General features: G+C 39.8%; 1 protein-coding gene across 4 annotated transcripts in view; it reads left to right on the forward strand.

Moving 5' to 3' along the window:
* The first annotated feature begins 1,668 nt into the window (after positions 1–1,668).
* NOL10 (nucleolar protein 10) overlaps positions 1,669–20,148 on the forward strand; it is a 68,938-nt gene continuing 50,458 nt past the window's right edge. For all 4 annotated transcript variants that reach the window (XM_054821580.1, XM_054821578.1, XM_054821579.1 and 1 more), the window contains exons 1-12: positions 1,669–1,795; positions 2,287–2,332; positions 3,119–3,217; positions 5,289–5,366; positions 7,206–7,243; positions 9,916–10,052; positions 10,767–10,832; positions 12,413–12,473; positions 12,991–13,076; positions 13,438–13,516; positions 14,731–14,880; positions 17,215–17,281. In XM_054821580.1, coding sequence (XP_054677555.1) covers positions 1,730–1,795; positions 2,287–2,332; positions 3,119–3,217; positions 5,289–5,366; positions 7,206–7,243; positions 9,916–10,052; positions 10,767–10,832; positions 12,413–12,473; positions 12,991–13,076; positions 13,438–13,516; positions 14,731–14,880; positions 17,215–17,281 — 973 coding nt within the window. In that variant the 5' untranslated portion in view covers positions 1,669–1,729. The remainder of the gene's footprint in view (positions 1,796–2,286; positions 2,333–3,118; positions 3,218–5,288; positions 5,367–7,205; positions 7,244–9,915; positions 10,053–10,766; positions 10,833–12,412; positions 12,474–12,990; positions 13,077–13,437; positions 13,517–14,730; positions 14,881–17,214; positions 17,282–20,148) is intronic.

The following is a 20,148-nucleotide window of genomic DNA, read 5'->3' on the forward strand; positions in this document are numbered from 1 at the left end:
AGCTTTGCCTGAGAACTGAATTTGACTGAAAAGAACAAAAAATTAATTTCAAGCAACTTGAACTATGAAGCTGATTCCTGCTGTGCAGCCAGACCCTCTGGGCTCTACCGCTCTTTTTTTGTGCTGTGGATCAGTTAAATGCAGCTGGAGAACAGAAAGGGTCAGGAATCCTTGGGCAATCTCACCTAAAGAAAGTCATGTAACTCTCTGGCCTGTAAGAATCTTCAGAATTTCACACCTCTATGAATTCTTTGTGGGTTCAGTCCTCCTGACCCTGCCTAATACCTTTTGAGGTGCACCGCAGCATCCTGTTGGGCCTTCAACTACTTTTCCAGGATGACACTGGTCTTCCGCACATCTTGCATCACACCAAGCAACTCCCTGCAGGTGTCTGGGATTTCTTATGGCATCTCGAATGGCACAAGACCTCTGTGTATGGACAAGTGAATTCAGCCTTAAATGTCTATTAAAAGACAGTGGTCGTCTAAGTAATTAGACAGTGGAACCTAGAAATGATTGAGCTCACCTCGAAGAAGACACCTGGTGGCTACTGCGCTGTGTTGCTCCTCAGGCAGCTCCTAGCTGCACTTACTAGGGATGAGATTCAGCTGCCTGAGCTTCTAGTGCCACTTGAGATGTCCTTGCACGTCCTGCCTGGCCACCAGCTTACGCTGCAGAAGGGCATGGGTTTTCCACAGGTCGTGTCAGCCGCATCTGGGTGTCCTGGATACCACGCAGCATCTCAAATGCCACTAGACAACCTACACTTAAGCAAGTGAAGCCTTAGCTCTCTGAAAGGGCAGCTTAGATATCTAGCACCCACGTAGGCACCTGTATTTAGGTGTGTTAATCTCCAGTGAATCTCAGCTGTAACACCCTCTAATATGAACTAGAATAGTCCTTTCTAGTCATGATGTTGGTACCATTGCTGAAATACATCACCCAGGGAATACCATACGTAAGGCTTACTTGAAACAGCTTCAGTTTGCATCTTATACCGGACTTACTTATTGTTGTGATAAGTATTTGGTTTTCATTGCTCCTGAGGATGCATATAGATTGGATATACATTATTTTGATCCTTGTTGTTGCTCTTACAAGTTCAAGTAACGGTCTGACTTCTGCATGTCTGTACTTGTTTAAACAGTGGTGCCCCAAAGCAGTAAAAATGTGTCTTTCTACATTTGCTGACAAGGTTCTGATCAACCAAATCCTGGACTCCTTCTTTTCCACAGGTAACAGACACAGGTTTGCTGTTGGGTCAGAAAATCAACCCCCTCCACCAAGCCTGGAAGAGCAACTCCTGCATCCTAATGTAACCTGCCCGGACGGCACCCCGCCCCGCACGATGGGGGAGAGGAGGAGATGGCCTACCGAGGAGGAGAGCGGCAGCCCCGCAGCCCTGTAGCCCGGCACACAGGGCCGCCCCCGTCCCTACAGGTTTCCGCGCCGGGCAGCCCGTCGCACAGGAGCTTTCTGAACGTTAGAAATGACCGCCCGGGGAAACTGGTAGCAGACAAGTTGTTTCGCTGTAAGCAGCGGCACTGGCAAAGCTTGTTTTCTCATGGATTTGCTTCTTCCCTATGAAAAGGCGAGGGCGAAAGCCACCCCCGCGTAATAGCCCAGCCCGGTCTGGCCTCGCCGCCGCGGCGTGGAAGCAGCGACGGGCCGGAAGCGAGCTGCCTTCCGCTTCCTCTCCGCCCGGGAAGAGGCGGGCAGGGCCGCGGCCATGCAGGTCTCCAGCCTCAACGAGGTGAAGATCTACAGCCTCAGCGCCGGCAGGAGCCTCCCGGAGGTGAGAGCGGGGCGAGGGGACGCGCTGGCCGGCCCGGCCTGACTCGGCCTGGCCCGGCCTGACTCGGCCTGGCCTGGCCTCTCCCGCAGGCGGGCCGCTGTGCCCGGGCTGCCCGCCGGGTCCTGCAGCAGGCGGCTTTAAAAGCCCGTTGTACGCTTTGGGCCGGAGCGGCTCACCGAGCTGCCCCTTCTGCTCAGCCTGGGCATCGTTGACTAAAACCAACTATAAGTATTTTTTAAATTAAAAATGCGATTTGAATGCGCGCATCTCTAACTGTAAGTGTGTTATTTCTCAGACCCTTAAAAACCACTGCTTTTTAAGTTTTCTTGATGTGGAATGGCTAAACTTACCGGTGGAAATTTTAAAATAATCAAGAGAAAAAGAATTAATGGCCTGAATTTCTTGCACTTTTGCCTTGAATAGGCTTTAAGCAATCTTCTGGTTCCTTTACCTGTAACAAGCTCAAGACTGATTTATGTATTTTCTTACAGTGGCTTTCAGACAGGAAGAAAAGAGCTTTACAGAAGAAAGATGTGGGTGAGTTTTCCCATCACAGGGTCCTCAGTAACACTTGGCTGCACGTACACAATGTGCAAGTCCAGAGGGAGATGCTTTACTGATACAAGGAAGTTATGCATCGCTCATACTTTTAAAACTATGAAATTAAAGCTATGAATAGTTATAGTTAGAAGGCCATACTTCAGCTTTCTACACAACTTTGTATAAGTAGAGTATTACCAGTTTTACTTTTAATTTCTAGCATTAAATATTGGGGCTATAGATTAGACAGAAATGTGATGGATGAGTTCCATGTATAGCTTGTTATAAAGTCCAGCTATAGACTCTTTTATGCGTATTATGCTCGTCTGAGAGGGCAGGAATATAATAATTTTTGTGTAAACTTGTTATCCAAAATAAAATATGGCTATTTGCATACCATAAGAAGGGTTGTATAAAAACCTCAACCGACCAAAAATGCACAGAGTTAACAGGAGGATGGAGTATATTATACCACACCTTAGTTGTGTAAAATGTGTGATAAATATTTGCTACTACATCATATAACAATTTGTTAAATAGTTACCACCTCAGAACAGACATTTATTTTGCATGGGAGTAGCCTGCATCTCAGGGTTAACAGACTGTATTAATTGTTTATAATGTGTTAATTACACTTACAAGATCTCTATATTTTAAAAGATCTTAAAAGATATTCCCTATATTCAGTTACCTCAACATCCTTCTGTAAGAAACTGTTACAGTTTTTTGTGCTGATACAATAGTGCTACCTTTAAAAAATAATTTTATTTTATTTCTTTATAGATATCCGTAGAAGAATTGAACTTATTCAAGACTTTGAAATGCCCACGGTTAGCACAAAGATTAAGGTATCAAGAGATGGACAGTATATTATGGCAGTTGGTGAGTTAACAAAGTGTCTCTCTGTAGCAGAGGCCAAAAGTGCTAGAACATCTTTGATTGCGGAATGACTTAGTATTTCAGGTAGAATTTATAAGAGTTCATTTTAAAAAGTAGTATTGAACAGAGTTTTGGAAGCTTACTCTTAAGATGTGATACAGTGACTGTCTTCATAGCGGTACTGTGAAATGCTTCTTTTTAGAATGCAGATGTTCTTAGAACCACGGAATGGTTTGTGTTGGAAGGGACCTTTGAAGATCATAGAATCACAGAATCTTAGAATGGTTTGGGTTGGAAGGGACCTTAAAGATCACCTAGTTCCAACCCCCCTGCCATGGGCAGGGACACCCTTCACTAGGCCATGTTGCCCAAAGCCTTATCCAACCTGGCCTTGAACACTTCCAGGGAGGGGGCCTCCACAACCTCTCTGGGCAACCTGTTCCAGTGCCTCACCACCCTCACAGTAAAGAATTTCTTTCTAACATCTAATCTAAATCGACCTTCCTTCAGCTTAAACCCATTACCCCTTGTCCTGTCACTACACTCCCTGATAAACAGTCCCTCACCAGCTTTCCTGTAGGCCCCTTCAGGTACTGGTAAGCCGCAATTAGATCTCCCCGGAGCCGCCTTTTCTCCAGGCTGAATGACCCCAACTCTCTCAGCCTGTCCACATAGGAGAGGTGCTCCAGCCCTCTGATCAGCTTTGTGGCCCTCCTCTGGACTCTCTCCAACAGCTCCATGTCTCTCCTGTACTGGGGCCCCCAGAGCTGGACACAGTACTCCAGGTGGGGTCTCACAAGAGCAGAGCAGAGGGGCAGGATCACCTCCCTCGACCTGCTGGGCACACTGTTTTTGATGCAGCCCAGGACACGGTTGGCTTTCTGGGCTGCAAGTGCACATTGCTGGCTCATGTTGAGCTTCTCCTCAATCAATACCCCCAAGTCCTTCTCCTCGGGGCTGCTTTCAATCCATTCCCCACCCAGCCTGTAGTTGTGCTTAGGATTGCACCAGACCATGTGCAGGACCTTGCACTTGGCCTTGCTGACCTTCATGCGGTTCGCATGGGCCCACCTCTCCAGCCTGTCAAGGTCCCTCTGGATGGCATCCCTTCCCTACAGCGTGTTGACCACACCACACAGCTTGGTGTTGTTGACAAACTTGCTGAGGGTGCGCTCGATCCCACTGTCCATGTCGCCGACAAAGATGTTGAACAATGCCGGTCCCAGTACCGACCCCTGAGGAATGCTGCTCGTCACCGTTCTCCACTTGGACATTGAGCCATTGACCACAACTCTTTGCATGTGACCATCCAGCCAATTCCTTATCCACTGACTGGTCCATCCATCGAATCCATGTCTCTCCAATTTAAAGACAAGGATGTTGTGCGGGACAGTGTCAAATGCCTTGCACAAGTCCAGATAGATGATGTCAGTTGCCCTTCCCTTGTCCACCAACGCTGTAAACCCGTCATAGAAGGCCACCAAATTTGTCAGGCATGACTTGCCCTTAGTGAATCCATGTTGGCTGTCCCCAATCACCTCCTTATTTTCCATGTGCTAGTTGGGCTAGATCATCTAGTCCAACTCCTCTGCCACTGGGAGTTTATAATACAGCTAAAGACTAAACAGTTTATAATACAGTTAAAAACTAAGTTCTTAATTATTTTTATTGTGTGTACATAACTTCTGAACATCATTGTTTGAGTATTGTTTGAAAGGATGGAGGATAATGCTGCATTTTGTAACCGTCAAAGCAGGATCCAAACATGAATACTTTAGCAGGCATTAATAGCATAAGGACACTTTGTCTTTCAGACTTACTGGGAGGTATTAAATTCTGTATGATGTATCTGGTAATCAGAAGAACCTGCATACAAGTAGGGTACCAAAGACAAAAAACAGGCCATAAGGTTATGTTACTTAGAGACATGTTTTTCCAGTCAGAGAGACTTTGGTAAGATCAGAATACTTACAGTTGCGATGCAGTAAAGCCTGTATATGTAAGACATGAAGAAAAAATGCTTTAATGTTATTTTTTTAATTTTTTTTTATTAAAGATCAAACTGTTCTTTCAGGAACTTATAAGCCAAGGATCCGCTGTTTTGACACCTACCAGTTATCCCAGAAATTTGAAAGATGCTTAGATTCTGAAGGTTAGTGTAAGCCTCGGCTGTTAGTACAAGATATCTTTCATACATAATTCAGGTTGGAATCAAGTAGAAATTTCCCTCCCTGTGCTGAGGGAACAGAATGTACTCAGGGGGAACACAAGAATCTAGAGTAAAACATCACCTACTCTTTATCTCTGTATTTTTTCCCTTCTCCTCCTCCTCCTCCTTCAGAGTTCTTTCCTCTCTTGTAGTGGTGTGAGGAAGGTAGCGTTTACCCTGAGCCAGTAAGTGCGAGGCTCAGAGTGAATGGGGCTGACGGCTGTGCTCTGTTTGGGTATTGCTGTGTGGGCACAGAGTGGCGGGGTAGCGGCCAGTTCTTCCTTCTTCCCTCTTCTGTGAAGCAGTAAGGTAGGAGAATGCTCCGTGGTTGCACCATCGTTACTGACGTGAGTTCTCGCTGTTTTCCCACTGGAGCTCAAGCTCAGTAGGTGAGTTATAGGGTAAAGCGAATTCTCTGAGAGTGGTTTGGTTGGTTGTTTTCTTGGAAGCAAGGTACTCGGGGATAGATGGTAGCATGGCCAAGGCCCTAATTACACCTTAATTGCTAATAATTTGGAGGGAGAGCAACTATGGTGAGGAAAGCAAGGAGCCATCTAGACAATGGGAAAGAGAATTTGCTGGCAGGCTAGGGGAGGAGGTCAGAGCTGCTGTGCCTCTCAAGCTTTTGGGTGCATGGATTTGGGGAATGGTGCGTGGGGTGGTTTGGTTTGGTTTTTGTTTGTTAGAAGACTGATGTCTGAAAACTGGGACACAGGGGTGACCCAAGCAGTGATGGAATGAGCGTAGAGTGGCAGAAGTCCTAAGTCATTACAGAAGAACGAAACTGGTCTGTGATGCGTGTGAAAGCGATGTGAAAAATAAAAATTGAGAATTACTGAATTAGGTCAGGAAAAGGGGATTAGAGCATGGTAGTGTTTCTTTACCCTTTGCCTCAGGACTACAAGGAGTTGCATAGGGTGAAGGGACAGTGCTACAACATGGTAAGAGGGGAGGTGGTAGGGGTTCAGAGAGGCTGGGGAGAGGAAGGTATGGCAAGAGTGAGACCCGCTTTAAAAGAGTAGGAGTCATTGTAGTAGTAAATGCTTGCTGGTAATTAGAGCTTAAAGTAAATTTATTTTTAAACTGGCATCTTGCTAGACTGCGAAAGTACGTTTAATTTGAAATGTAGCATAGAGTCACTTCAGGTAACTTTTAAATGAGCTACCTCATTTAAATGGAACCAATTTAGCTGAAGCAGCTACTCCCTAATGTTCCCAACCCAGCTCATTTAAAATTACACAAAGTTCAATACGTTCCAATGTTCAGCATGGATAGTAGCTTTCAAATTTGTGGTGGGGTTTGGGGTTTTTTTTTGAGCCTTAAAACTTTTTCTGTGGAAGTGCTGACCCCTTAGAAAGATCATGTGTGCAGGTTTGTGCATAGTATATCTGAACTCATGTCATTGTTTATCATCTTCGGCAGATTACCAAAGGTCCATGGACCACACACTCACTGAAAACCATTTGATTAAACATTCCCCAAGCCAATAACTACATGATTGAGTGTTGTGTTGAGGAACGTGTCAAGTATACAAGAATGATAAAAAAATTACAAGATGCTTCATATGTTTCTAAAGTTTTAGAAAACTACCTACTATTTTGCAAATAAAGTTATATAATTAAAGATTTTATCACAGTGCCTGCATTATGCATTGACACCTGTGGGGAATACTTACATGACTAAAGGTTAGCATGAGTGTAAATGTTTTCAGGATTTATGCCAATGTTTGCAAATAAGCTTGCTTACTTGGTTGACTTAAAATTCTCTTGCTCTCTCCTCTAGTGGTTACGTTTGAGATTTTATCAGATGATTACTCAAAGGTATGTTTAATGTTTTCAATGTATAAGTGAAAAAATTGTCTAATGTATATTAAAATGCATTTTCATATATAGTAAAGGCAGTCAATCAACACAACTTTTGGAACAGAAAAGGTTTTTTTTAGAAAAACAAGCAGGATAAACATTTTTGTACCTTCAAAATGTTGTTTATTTTCTTTGTCTTTTTGTATTGTAATTTGCCTTACCACTTTTAAACTCTTCTGTCTGTAGTAGAGAAAAACTTCAAATAATGATCTATCCTACAAACAAAATAATGTGAAAAATTTGAATTAGTTATTCTTTCTAGGATAACGTTAAGTCACAATCCTTTGTGGCAAGTGATACACAGATAGACCATTTTTGCTAGGTGGGATAGCTATAGATAAGTTAATTGCCTGATTTGTCAGCATCATTGTAGCCGTGATGATGAGCATATGAATGAGGCAGAAATTGTGGAGAGAAGTAATGTGTTGGCTTTTTTTTTTTTCTTCTTCATTAAGTGCTGTGCCTGGAGGAAACAGTTGAGTTCTTAGGACCATCAGACTCTTTTTCAGGCCCAATACAATTACCGCTTCTAATTCTGCTCAACACCTAGAAAAGTGTTTAGGTACTTTAAAGCTCATCTGTTTTCTCCAGCAGCAGTTGGTGTAATAAAAGATGCTACCTCTTTCTGTAAACTTTGCTGATTCGTTAAGGTGTTTTGTTCCAAATTAAATATGAAATTTAAACATATAACTTTGCTGATTTCATTAGGACAAGCCTTTTTTTTTTAAAAAAAGTGTTTATTTTAATACTTTTTTTTGTCTGAGAAGAAACCTTAGCATTTCCAATACAGGTTTGTTTTATTAAATATTTCTATTTGATCAGAGACATTATCATCTAGCCTTCTAGCTTTAGTGCTTTCAAAACTTTTCCCCTATGAGATTTCCAAGAATGTGCATGAATTCAAGGAGCAGAAAGTGAGTGATAGAATACAGTAGCCTCCCACTTACCCGTCTGTGGGAGAATGTTTCTGGTTGACCAGACCAAAAGTTAGTTGGGAGACTGAGGAACACATTGTGTTCGCAAATGTTTCTGACTGGTTATGAACAGTAAGGCTTGTGTGTGTTTTCAACTGAAATTGGTACTGTATTTCAGACTGAAGCCCTACTGTCACAACTTAATACAAGCTCATTTTCAATTTTATTTTCCTAAAACTTATGAAATCATTAGAAAGAAAACTAATTTCAAGTAGCTGTCATAATGTTTTGAACACGTTAGAGGAACAATATTTGAGAAATTACACTTGAAATGCTTAGAATCATAAAGATATTGATTGGAAGGGGACCTTCAGGTGTCATTTAATGCTTGAACAGGACACACAAAGGATTGATTAGGATGTGTGTGAAAAACACCATTATATAGCATCAACTGTCCAGCTGCATCTGTAATCTTGTATGAAATTGTAGTTACACTGCTGAAAGATGATACTGTGCTTGGTCCTGGACCAAGACGAGTGAGTCTGTGAATAAAAGTTGAAACACTAGGGTTTCTGATACCAGAAAAAAGCATAAGTAAGGGGGGAACTTAATGATAAACAGGCATGAGGTACTGGCCCAGATCAGTACTTTCTCCATGTCTCGTCATGTCTCGTAGGGAAAGAATATACAGGTATATAAAGATAGGTGTCAGATTCAAAATAACTTTTGTACCTCACCTTTCCTGAGCTTCTCATCCTTATTTGCGTTGCTAACAATGTAGTCCAACAGTAGGACATTTAAAATCTTCATTATGTACTACTTTTAAAAGATGCATGGACTATATGTATTCTAAACCAAACTACTGCTTTTCTAATCTAAGCTGAGTAGGGATGAGGCTCAGAGTCAAGAGTTAGCCTGTGATTATCCATATCATTTAATTGTTTGCATGCATCATGGTATGAGTTCGGGCCAGGCCAACTGTTCCTCCATCGCGCAATGCCTGGGCATGGTTTGAGGCACAGCCTGAGTGTATCGGATGGTGTGGATGATACCGTCTCTGTTTGGAGTGGGAAGAATTCCTTCATATCGATATGTGTTGTGCCATGTTAACTTGCCATCAGGAGTACAGGGGCAGGTTCTGCCCTATTTTATTTACTAGTATAGATCTAGCCTTCTAGTCATGCCTTCCTGGAGGCTCTTCCAGGACTGAGATGTTTGTCTGAGTTTCAGCACTTAGAACTTTTAAATGTGCTTATTCAGTTGACAAAAAAACACAAAAAAATATACACAAGGTCATTGGTGTCATTTATTGGAACGCTGCCGTGCATCAGGATGTGTAGTACATGAACATAGTGGTGTCTGCATGGCATCGTAACTGGAAGAAATTATTAATTCTGGTGTGTGAAAGAAGGGCAGATGTTAATTTTGGTGCATCGTAACACTGAGATGACTATACTGCTTCTGATTACAGAGTCACTTTCAGGGTATTGCATATACTCTTGTGAATATTCATTTAATCTTTATTAATAAAGCACTTTGCTGTGGCTAGTGGAAATGATGAAGCACTAGTTGATTCTATCATTTTAGTAGAAATAGTTTAGGTTGTGATAAACCTGTGTGAGCTTAAAAAAAATCACCAGAGTTTGTGTTGTAAGACAAGTTAGGGAGATTGTTGTCTGCTTCTGTATGTTTCAGTTCTTTCTATTTTATTTTCAGATTGTCTTCTTGCAGTGTGACAGATTTGTGGAGTTTCATTCACAACATGGCCATTACTACAGGACAAGAATACCAAGATTTGGTAGAGATTTCTGTTATCACTATCCATCGTGTGACCTGTATTTTGTAGGAGCAAGGTATTGATTAAGTGGATTCTTTTTCACTTTGTTAGCAACGTTTTCCAAGAATAAAATAAATATTAAAATATCAGAAAATTTAAAAATTGGAAGAAGTGGCAATTCCTTCCAAACTAATAATGGAGACAGGCTAAGATTAATTCCATTTCCTGCACTGTTTTAAGACCTTTTTTCTTTGATTCTTAAACCAGGTACATCATGTATTTGTAAAAATTGCAATTCCGTGTACTGTTTTAAAAAGTGATTAGCATCTAAGTAAGGAAAATCAAATAACTTTTTCTGTCATAGTTGGTGTTTTGTTGCTGTTAAAGTGTGAGTCAAATCACATAAAATTGAGTTTGTGAGAAGACACAGTAAAAATAAAATGAAATCTTTAGGGTTTCAAACAAAATAAGTAGCAATTCAAGTTGTAACGTAAATCATAGGAAATTAAAAGATCCTTAAAAAGGAGTTAATGCATCTTTTCCCTGGAAAAAGAGTAGCTGGTAGGATATTGCAGTGTAATAAATATCTTTGGTGAACTTGCATGTTTTTCTCTGGATTTTTAACACTGAAGGATAAATGTGTCTTAAGTTTTAGAATGTGAAGTCTGGAAATTGTGTATTTGATAAAATTAGGCTGTCAGCAAGAATCTTCATAACTCCTCCTGCCTTATAACAGTATTTTTTTAGTATTTGTAAGAGAAAGGAGTAATTTTGGATTTTTCCTTTGTAGTTCTGAAGTATACAGGCTAAATCTGGAACAAGGAAGGTTTCTCAACTCCCTGCAGACTGATGCCTCGTAAGTTATCTGTAATGCATGACGTCTGTCGTCTTTCCACCAGGTGGAAGCAAACTCCTAGCATGCTCACCATCACTACTGTATCTGAGTACTGCCCAAACGCATTGTAGAGTTGAAAAGGAGCATATGCCGAGTCTGAGCCTCATTTTATGTTCTGTAATTCTTTGTTCTAGTTTTTATGTTTTAATTGAGTTTTCTTTTGTGGATATTTTAAAATTGCTTAATATAGACTTGCAGTAGGTATTATATAACTTGATCTTAAGAGCATTTCATTAAAACTTTGCCATTATTGCTCAATTTAGCCATCATATAGAGATCTACCCACAGGGTATGTACTTTCCCAGGCATGTCTTTGTCCTTCTGCTCTTGGAGTAGCCCAAAGAGAAGTTTTATATCTCCAGCATGTGTCTGTTTTTTTTTTTTTTTTTTTGAAAATCCAGCAGGAGCTGGGCTTCTTTTATGTGGGGAGAGGCAGATGAGAACAACAGACTTGACTAGATAAAGTGGGTAGGTAGAATAACAGAATCCTTTAGGTTGGAAAAGACTTTTAAGATCAAGTGCACCTAACACTGCCAAGTCCACCACTAAACCATGTCCCTAAGCACCGCATCTACATGTATTTACCTCCAGGGATGGTGACTCAACTGCAGTTGGTGGGCAGCAGCTGGTGCTCAGTGGGTAGGATAGTTTAATGGACGAAAGAATATTTGGGCAGGCATAATTACGGAAACTGAGCAGTACCAAAAAAGAAACAAACTCACGAAAATCCTGGAGTGGCAACGCTTAAGGGTCTTGTGTAAATTCTGAATTAGGGAGATGAGACTTGAAGTTCTGAGAAGGTTGTGATGGTAGGGGAACTGGATGAGTTAGATAATTAGAGGTGGAGGGCTTTGAATGGAAGAAGTTGGAAGGTGCCAGGATGGGTGGTGTAAAGAGAAATATTTGTACTTTGAAAAAATTATTGGAGCAATACAGGGCTCCTGGGTGCCCTGTAGAGAAACAGGATATTTGGGGGAGGGAAAGGAAGACAGGCAGTTCATCATAATATGTGGGAGATGTAAGCTTTAGAACATAAGTAATCAGGAACACCTTCTGATATAATTGAGTAGTTAAAGAATATAGTGAGCAGAGCAATAAGGAAAGGCTTGGTGGTGGGTATGGGCAGAGGCATTCAGATTGGAAAGAACCTCAGAGCCCAGCCTCCTGCTCGAGGCACGATCATGCTGAATTCAGGTGAATTTTCCCAGGGGGCCTTGAAAATTCCAAGGATGGAAATACCACAGCCTCTATGGGCAACTCATTCCAGTGCTTAATTATCTGCATGGCATAAAAATATTATCCTTACATCCAATTGGAACCTTACCTGTTTCAAGTAATCAGTATTGTCTCTGGTGGTGCCAAATTCTTCATAAGCTCCTCTTATAAGTATGGGAAGCTGCTATTAGGTGGCCATCTGTCCCTCCTGCCGCATTTTGCTTTTCCAGGCTGAGCAATAGTGTACATGATTACATAAAACTTTTTAGTTGTTCATGTGTTAAATTTTTCTGGGGTCATTAAACTTGCTCCTTTTTCTGTTTTAGAGAGAGTAATGTCTGTGACATAAATCCTGTACACTTCTTGTTTGCTATGGGGACGGCTGAGGTAAATGTTTGCATTCCGTTTATAAAAAGGACAGTAGTGTTTGTTTCGTTTTATATTAGTTTGTATGAGGATAGGAAGAAATCATGACAGGAGCCGAATTATTTAATTTGATCTTATTTGCTGTGTTAAGTATAGATCGGTTAAACAAGATGACTTTGTAGAGCATAGTGCAGATATTTCTGAGCTACCTTGGTTGCTGAGATACTTGAGATTTTGCAGATGGGAGAGAAAATAACATTATCTTGCTTTACGGTATAACCATCTGTAGAAATTAGCTAGCATGTGTACCCTATTAATCTTTGGAAATTTAGTGTCAATGATTTTCATTCAGATTGCATTTTTAAAAAATACAAGTGAAATGTGTGGAGCTTGCATACCATTATTAGAACAACTCATGTCAACCTAGGAAATGTGATTAATTGTTCATAGTTGATATAATTCATAATTTTATTTAAACATTTTCAGAATACCAGACATCTGTTGCATAATCTTGAAACTTATTTTCTAAACTGTTTAGGGTAAAGTTGAATGCTGGGATCCTAGAACAAGAAATCGAGTTGGGCTATTGGACTGTGCTTTAAGCAGTGTGACAGCAGACACAGAGTGAGTAAAGGCTACCTTTTCAAAGTGTGTTCTTCTGTTTTTTTCCGAAGTTTGTTTTTAGAAACAAATCTCACTTTGCATTAAAATCACCTGCCCATGGTCTTCTCTTCTCATTGCTAGTGTGAATAAAGGGTTTTCTTAATCATAAAGGAGTCTCTTAGTTATTGATCTGAGTAGTGGTTGTATAGAAAATTCACAACTACAAGTTGCAAATGTAAACAATACAGCTTTTTGAAGTAGTATTTCTGAATGACATCTGTAAATAATTTTATGTTAATTATCTTCTCTATTTTTAACATTGAAAAAATTATTTGAAGCCTTTATTGAAAGAATGTCTAACTCTAAGCATTGTGCTTTGCAGGATAGAGGGTTTACCATCCATTTCAGCACTGAAATTTGATGGAGCTTTGAATATGGCTGTTGGAACATCTACTGGACAGGTAGACTTCATCTACAGGAGTTCTTAGGAGGTCCTGTTCTTGCAACTGCCAGTCCAGGTCTATCATACATTGAGTGCATTTACTGTAAAGTAAATACATATTAATAGAACTATTTATAAGAGCATAAATTAGATGTATAGAGCAGTAGTAGTCATTCTTAATCTGCAAATTAATTTTCTCAAATGATCTTGCCCTTCAGAATACTGTAGGGACCACTTAAAATCATCACAACCTACATACTATATAACTTCAAATTCTGCAGTTTTTTTATGACTCGGGTCAAGTATGCGGGGAAGTTGCTGCTTTTCGAGACTCTTTCAGTACCATCTCAATGCAACATATATGCTGTCCCTGATTTTCACAGTGACTAACAAAGCAGAAGTGATTGTCTTTCAGCCAGTGCTTTTACTGTCTTATCTTTCTATAAGGGATCATTTAGATTCATTTATGAATTGTTACCATCATATTTGTAAAGTGTAGTATGGGGATTTGTTTCTGCCTTCATCAGTATTTTGGTGGGTTTAGAAAACTGTAGCTTGTTCAAGAGCAGATACGTATGTAAGAGTTGTATTTGTTAGTTTGATAATAACATTTGATAATGTTAGTATACTTGTCAGGCAAGTTTTATTGGACATTATATTTTTTATTAAAATAAATAATATAATATTTTTCCCCCCAAAATTATTAGTATTCATACTTTGCAGTTGAAAAATTTAAGGTCTTTCTCAAGTTCCACAGGAAACTTTGGAGATAAAAATGCATGTTTCTGGAAGACAGTGCCTGTACTCTCTACTTTCCTTAAAATAACAAATTACATTGTGTGGTGTTTCACCAAATGTGGAAGGGAGTCTGAAAATTTAGATCTTGTGAGAACAGCACAAGAATCTGAAAGTTAAATATTAGTAATTAAGAAATACTAAGAGCCTTGAAAATGGTTCATTTTTTTCAATAGAAATTAAAAAGATTGTAGAAAGATGGTGAGCTCTTAAATTTGCTTTTAATTTTTCTAGACTGAAGCATTCTGAAGTTAAAATATATTGTCAGAATAAACCAGGCTCACTTAATAAGCTGTTTTCAGAATTTAAACTTATTTCTTTTATGTATTTAAGTAAAAAAATTTCGAGTTTAGTTAAATCTTTAGTGAAGATCTAGTATATGTGACTTCCTCTTGATCTTACAATATTGTTAGTTTAATCTGTTTCTTATTTTTCAAGGTTTTATTATATGATCTCCGGTCTAGTAATCCATTAATAGTCAAAGATCACCACTATGGCCTGCCTATTAAGTCAATTCAGTTTCAGCATCAGTTGGATTTAATTATCTCTGCAGATTCTCGAATCATAAAAATGTGGAACAAAGATACAGTAAGTGTTCTATGTGTTGCTGTATTTAATTTTTTTAGTTTTTATTTTCTTTTTTTTTCCCATGCAGCTTAAATAATAAAGCTGAAGTTCAATGTAGGAAGTTGGGTTTTTAATGTGTCCTAATTTACATAGTATTTTGTCCTGTCTGACTAAATAAAACAACATCTGGGAAGGTATTCAACAGCCTCTCAGGTATAAAGATATAGTCTTAGGTCTATATTTTTTTAAGCTGTTTGTATATGTCTGCCTAATACACTTCTTTCAATAGAAGGATTTTTACATAAAAATTAGTATTTAGGCATTGCCCTGGTTTGTGTATTTCTCATAGTGTACTTGAACATATCCAGTTACAATTTTTCATCAGAGAAAACATGGTCATTCCAATTCTTTGCTCAGAGAAGGACCAACTCCAAAGGTGGATCAGTTAGTTTATGGCCTATTAAAATCAGGTACTGCTTATTTTCACAGAAACCTGTTTGGATATTGAAGCAGACTATGTCTAGATCCAAATAACAATGTGTATTAAGTTGTATTAATGGATTATGTTGCAATAGGCAGCTTATCTGTCCCTGCCTTGTGCACCTCTAAGTTAAGTTGAAATATCTAAGTTTTGTAAGACTTCCTTTCAGTATATTATGCTGTTCTTTTTCTTATTTTTCCATCAGTGTAGCTTGCACAAAATATGTTATCCCATAGATTCATAGCTACTGTAGCTTGGTTTGGTTTGAGGGACTATCTTTATTTGTGGTATTCCTTCTAGAAAACATGTTCCACCTATGCTTTTGTAGCTTTACAATGAAATGAACCAAGAGCAGTTGCAGTAGTTGAGAGCCACTTCTTTATGACTACTTCAGGCAGTCATTTCTCTATTGTTGTGCTTCTTCATGAACTTTCAACAGCCCCTTTTATTTTTTCTGTGATCGCAAGCAGTTTTTTGTAAGCTCCTCTGCAGTTACATTTTATTGTTTAAAAGAGCAAATAAATTATTGGTTATTATTTAAAACATCTGCAGTGGCCTCTCTCCATTTTTCTTAGGTAGCTATATTTCCCTCATTGAGAAGGAAGCACTGCAAGGTTTGTCAGGTGGCCTCTGCATTGGGAAAAAGGAGAGTTTCTTACTGCTGGAAGGCACAGATAGCTTTGGACTCTTTCCTAGAGTATGTTCCAGCTGGCTCCACCTCTCCCAGATGTTGGTTCCTGACTATCTCTGGCTGGGAACCAACTGCAGAGGCAGACTGTGGGGTGGAGAGCATATGGCTTTGATACCAGAATAGCCCCATGCTGAGACGTGCCTTGGGGTGGGGAGCGTGAGGCTTTTGTCTGCTAAGACCGGGGTGGGAGGACTCCGATTAATCATCGGGGAGAGACCAGAGGTGGGTGGGGTAACAGCATGTAACTGGGAGGGAAAGGAAGGGCCCAGAAAGGTAGGTGGGATTGCTGCAGGGAAAGAAAGAGGAGGAATAGGATCAAAATTTGCTCTGTTCCTGTCCCTCGTTTAGAACGGTGTAGGCATGTACTCTCATGCTTCAGAATCTGTGGCCCAGTCCTTAGAGACTCTTCCTTTACTGGCTGTCTTGTGTGTTGGCTTATAAGAGCACCTGTATTTTGTCTGGGTTTTTCAGACTCTGTTCCAATTCTTATTTTTTTTTTTTTTGAGAATGTAGCTTCCTGCTTTTACCTTTTTCTTAAATAACCTTTAGAACTTCAATTCTGATCTAAGCTAGATACCACTGGATGCTTTTACTACTTTTATTTTACATTTAGACACCTGTAGTACAGAGTTTCTAAGTTACAGATAAAGTGCTGAGCTATATTTCGGTTAATGTAGACATGAACAGGGTGGAGGAACCAAGCTCCAGGATCAAATTCCACTCCCAATCCATCGGTTCAGCTGATGATACTTACCAAAATAAAATTACTTAGAATTACCACATTCAGAACTGACCAAAAGGAGGGTTACACTGGCAATGTGCCAGGAACTTATGGACCTCACTACCCCTATGGCATAAAATAAAATAAAGTGGATCTGACACACGTGTTTTCAACACAGAAGCGTGAGCTGAGAAAATAGAAGTGCCACTGTACATTGTTGTGTCTTGAATAACCAGTAGGCTACATTTCCTTATAAGAGATCGGATCAGAGACAAAATATGATATTGAGTTCCTTGTGTTATGCTCAGATACATTTAATAACATTTCATTGTTGTGCAAAATCTGTTCAATCTTTATTCCATCATATTTTTTAGCTTCTATAATGGCTATTCCTAATGTTTAGATTCACTAAATTTAATTATATTGTTTGGAGTTCTTTATATTTTCTTCTTACAATTTCAGGGGAAGATATTTACTTCAATGGAGCCAGAACATGATATCAATGATGTCTGCCTGTATCCAAATTCAGGTACGTTAGATATATTAATGTCTTGGTAACTTCAAAAAGGGAAAGCTTGCATTAACCCATGCTGTGGTCTTTTTTTCTGTTTAGGTGATAGGAATTAGGTACACTTTCCTCCTTGTGACAGAGCTAGGAAAAAGTGGTTACTTGTCAGTTAGTGTCATTGTTTCCTCTGCATCTATATTAAATCGGAGCCTCTTTGCAATTAGGAGCTGCTGTGCTGTCTAGTGAGTGATTGACCTCTTTTGCCCTTTCAAATATTGGAAGTGTTTCGTTTCATAAGAATAGGAATTTTGGCCTTTTGTCTCGGCAAAGTCCCAGATGAGTTAGAGTTTGCTTTCTAGATCTAGGAAAAATCTATTTACAGCAAGTTTACAAACTTTTACAAGTGTTTACAACTATTTGATGTTTCCTTGTTTTAGATACGGCACTTATTGTGCTCTCCTTGAGATTGAGTACTTCGGTTTTAAGTGTGGATTCCTAAGTGCACAGATTTGCATGCTTTTTGTGACTGTTTTCAGATTTACTGTGTCTCATAACGTTATGTTTAGAGGTCAAAACTGAGGGTCGCTTTTAACCAAAATTTCCAGATCCTACCTTAGGAGTAAAAATATTTTACAAAATGGTGCTTATATGCGTGCACTTGCTTTGGTTGTACCTCAGATTGCAACTGGCCTTAATTTTCTCTGCTTGATCTGAGTTACTTAGTTCTTAACTAGTATGTGACACCTACTTCCTTTTTAGAAAGCAGTATTGAAAAAGATGAAATAAAAATTAGGGCCACTGAGATGGCAGAGGACCAGATTCTTGATCCAGAGAATGCTTATGTTGCAAACTCTGCTATTATCTTCATTTTAGAGAGAGGTAGCAGTGAAGGCAGAGTGACTTGGACTTTGATTCGTACTAGCAGCTCAAATTCAAGATTGTAGATAAATGAGTTTGAGATTTCTGACGAGTTAAAACTTATCTTGTCTTTTCTGCCAACTTCAGTTAAGAATGTGGTTTTTTTTTTTTTTTTTTTTTAAGATGAGCACTTAAATACTGATCCCTCTGAGATGGTGGGCATTTTTGGAGCAGCAAAACTGTAATGGTCTGCAGCACTTTGCTGATGAAAATATTAACTTGCTTCTGTGGTGCTCAGGTTTAGCCCCCTCTGCAACAGACTGGGCTAGGTTTTTCTGAGCCCTCAAAAAGGCATCGATACCATTTTATTTATGTTCCATATATTTGTTTGTCCCAGATCAAAGTGCCAAAAATAATGTAAGCAAAGAATTGAAGCCTGCCAAAACAGGGACTTCACGGCATGGTGCTGAGAGTACATCTCGTGTGCCCTCGTTGTATGTATGAGTTCCTTTTGGGATATTTGAGAATAACCGTGGTAAAAGTGTGGACTGTGCAACATGGAAGTAGACAAACCTGGTCTTCTCTCGTCCATAGTGGCTACAGAGGGGTGGGGGTAGGTTATTGGAGTGAATTATCTTTAGCATTTCGTCCAGGTTTCACCTTTGAGCTCATTGGATTTTATCCAAAAGAGAACCCAAGAGTGAATTAACATCCATGCAGCATTGATAGTGAAGGGCTCATGACAGGGACTGAAACAGATATAAGTTATTTGACAATGTAGAATCTTAGCGTAATTTAGGTTGGAAGGGACCTCTGGGGGTCGTATATTTCCTGCTCAAAGCAAGGCCAAACTTGAAGTTAGATCCACCTTCAAAGGCTGATCAAGTTGTTCAGGTCATAACCAGTCAAGTTTGAATATCTACAAGGATGGACATTACTCAACTATGGATGCTCTATAGCCTCTGTGGTATGTAGACATGCCTCGAGTGCTTTTGCAGAGATAATTTTCATGAGACTCTGCCAGAAGAATTTTGTAGCATAAACTATTGAATGCACATCTCTCTTGCTTATTGGACATTACTTTTTCACGTGTCTGTGATCTAGATTGTGCATTCCAGTCCTGTGTCCCACGTCTCCTCCTCTAGTTAGTTCTGCTTTTCTTCCTGTTCTTTCTTCAACCATGTCTGTTAGGGGAGCAGGTTGATGTCTTTTGGTAAGAACTGTCATGGGATGAAAACTAGGTTTTATTTTATAATCATACGGAAGACAGAGGGGAAAAACTCGAACATGTTGCAGTGAAAATTAAGAGACTTGCGGTAAGAGGTGGCGCATTGCATGTTTGTCATAAATACTGTTGCTGCAGAAATTAAGATGTCTAGCACCACCTCATGCTCATTTAGAATTTAAAGAATAATTATGACTATCTGAAAATAAGGAAATACTTTCAGTGACAGGAACCTGCAGTTGTGGAGAGCTGGAAATAAGATGTAAGTACTGGGTCAGTGCCGTAACTGGTGCCCCAGCATTCTTGGAGCACCTCTGGATGTTCGTGAAGCCAGCACGGCACAGGAAGCCCAAGAGATATTTGCCTTGCTTGTGCTCTAACAGTTCGTGTGACACTGGTGCTCAGAAAGCCCATATCCTAATCTCACCCTTATATTCACTCTTACATTTGCTTAAAAGAGCTTTGCAGTTTATCATTGCATGGAAGGAAACGTTTTCATATTTTATTTCACTGATGGGGGTCAAAATTCAGAATTTGTTTCGTACACTTATATGTTTTGTTTCAAATTGAAGAGAAATATTTCTTGTAGTGGAGGGTGTCCCTGCCTGCAGCAGGGGGGTTGGAACTAGATGATCTTTGAGGTCCCTTCCAACCCAAACCATTCTATGATTCAGAGAACCATAGTTCTCTGAATTTCGGAAATGTCATGAACCAGAAGTCACTGAATCTGCATTTAGAATGCTTTTGGGGGGGGAAAGTGGTTATCTGATATGTCTAAACATTTTACTGTTCCATTTTATCTTTA

This window comes from Grus americana, chromosome 3 (genome assembly GCF_028858705.1).
Source record: "Grus americana isolate bGruAme1 chromosome 3, bGruAme1.mat, whole genome shotgun sequence".
Classification (NCBI taxonomy): Eukaryota; Metazoa; Chordata; class Aves; order Gruiformes; family Gruidae; genus Grus; species Grus americana.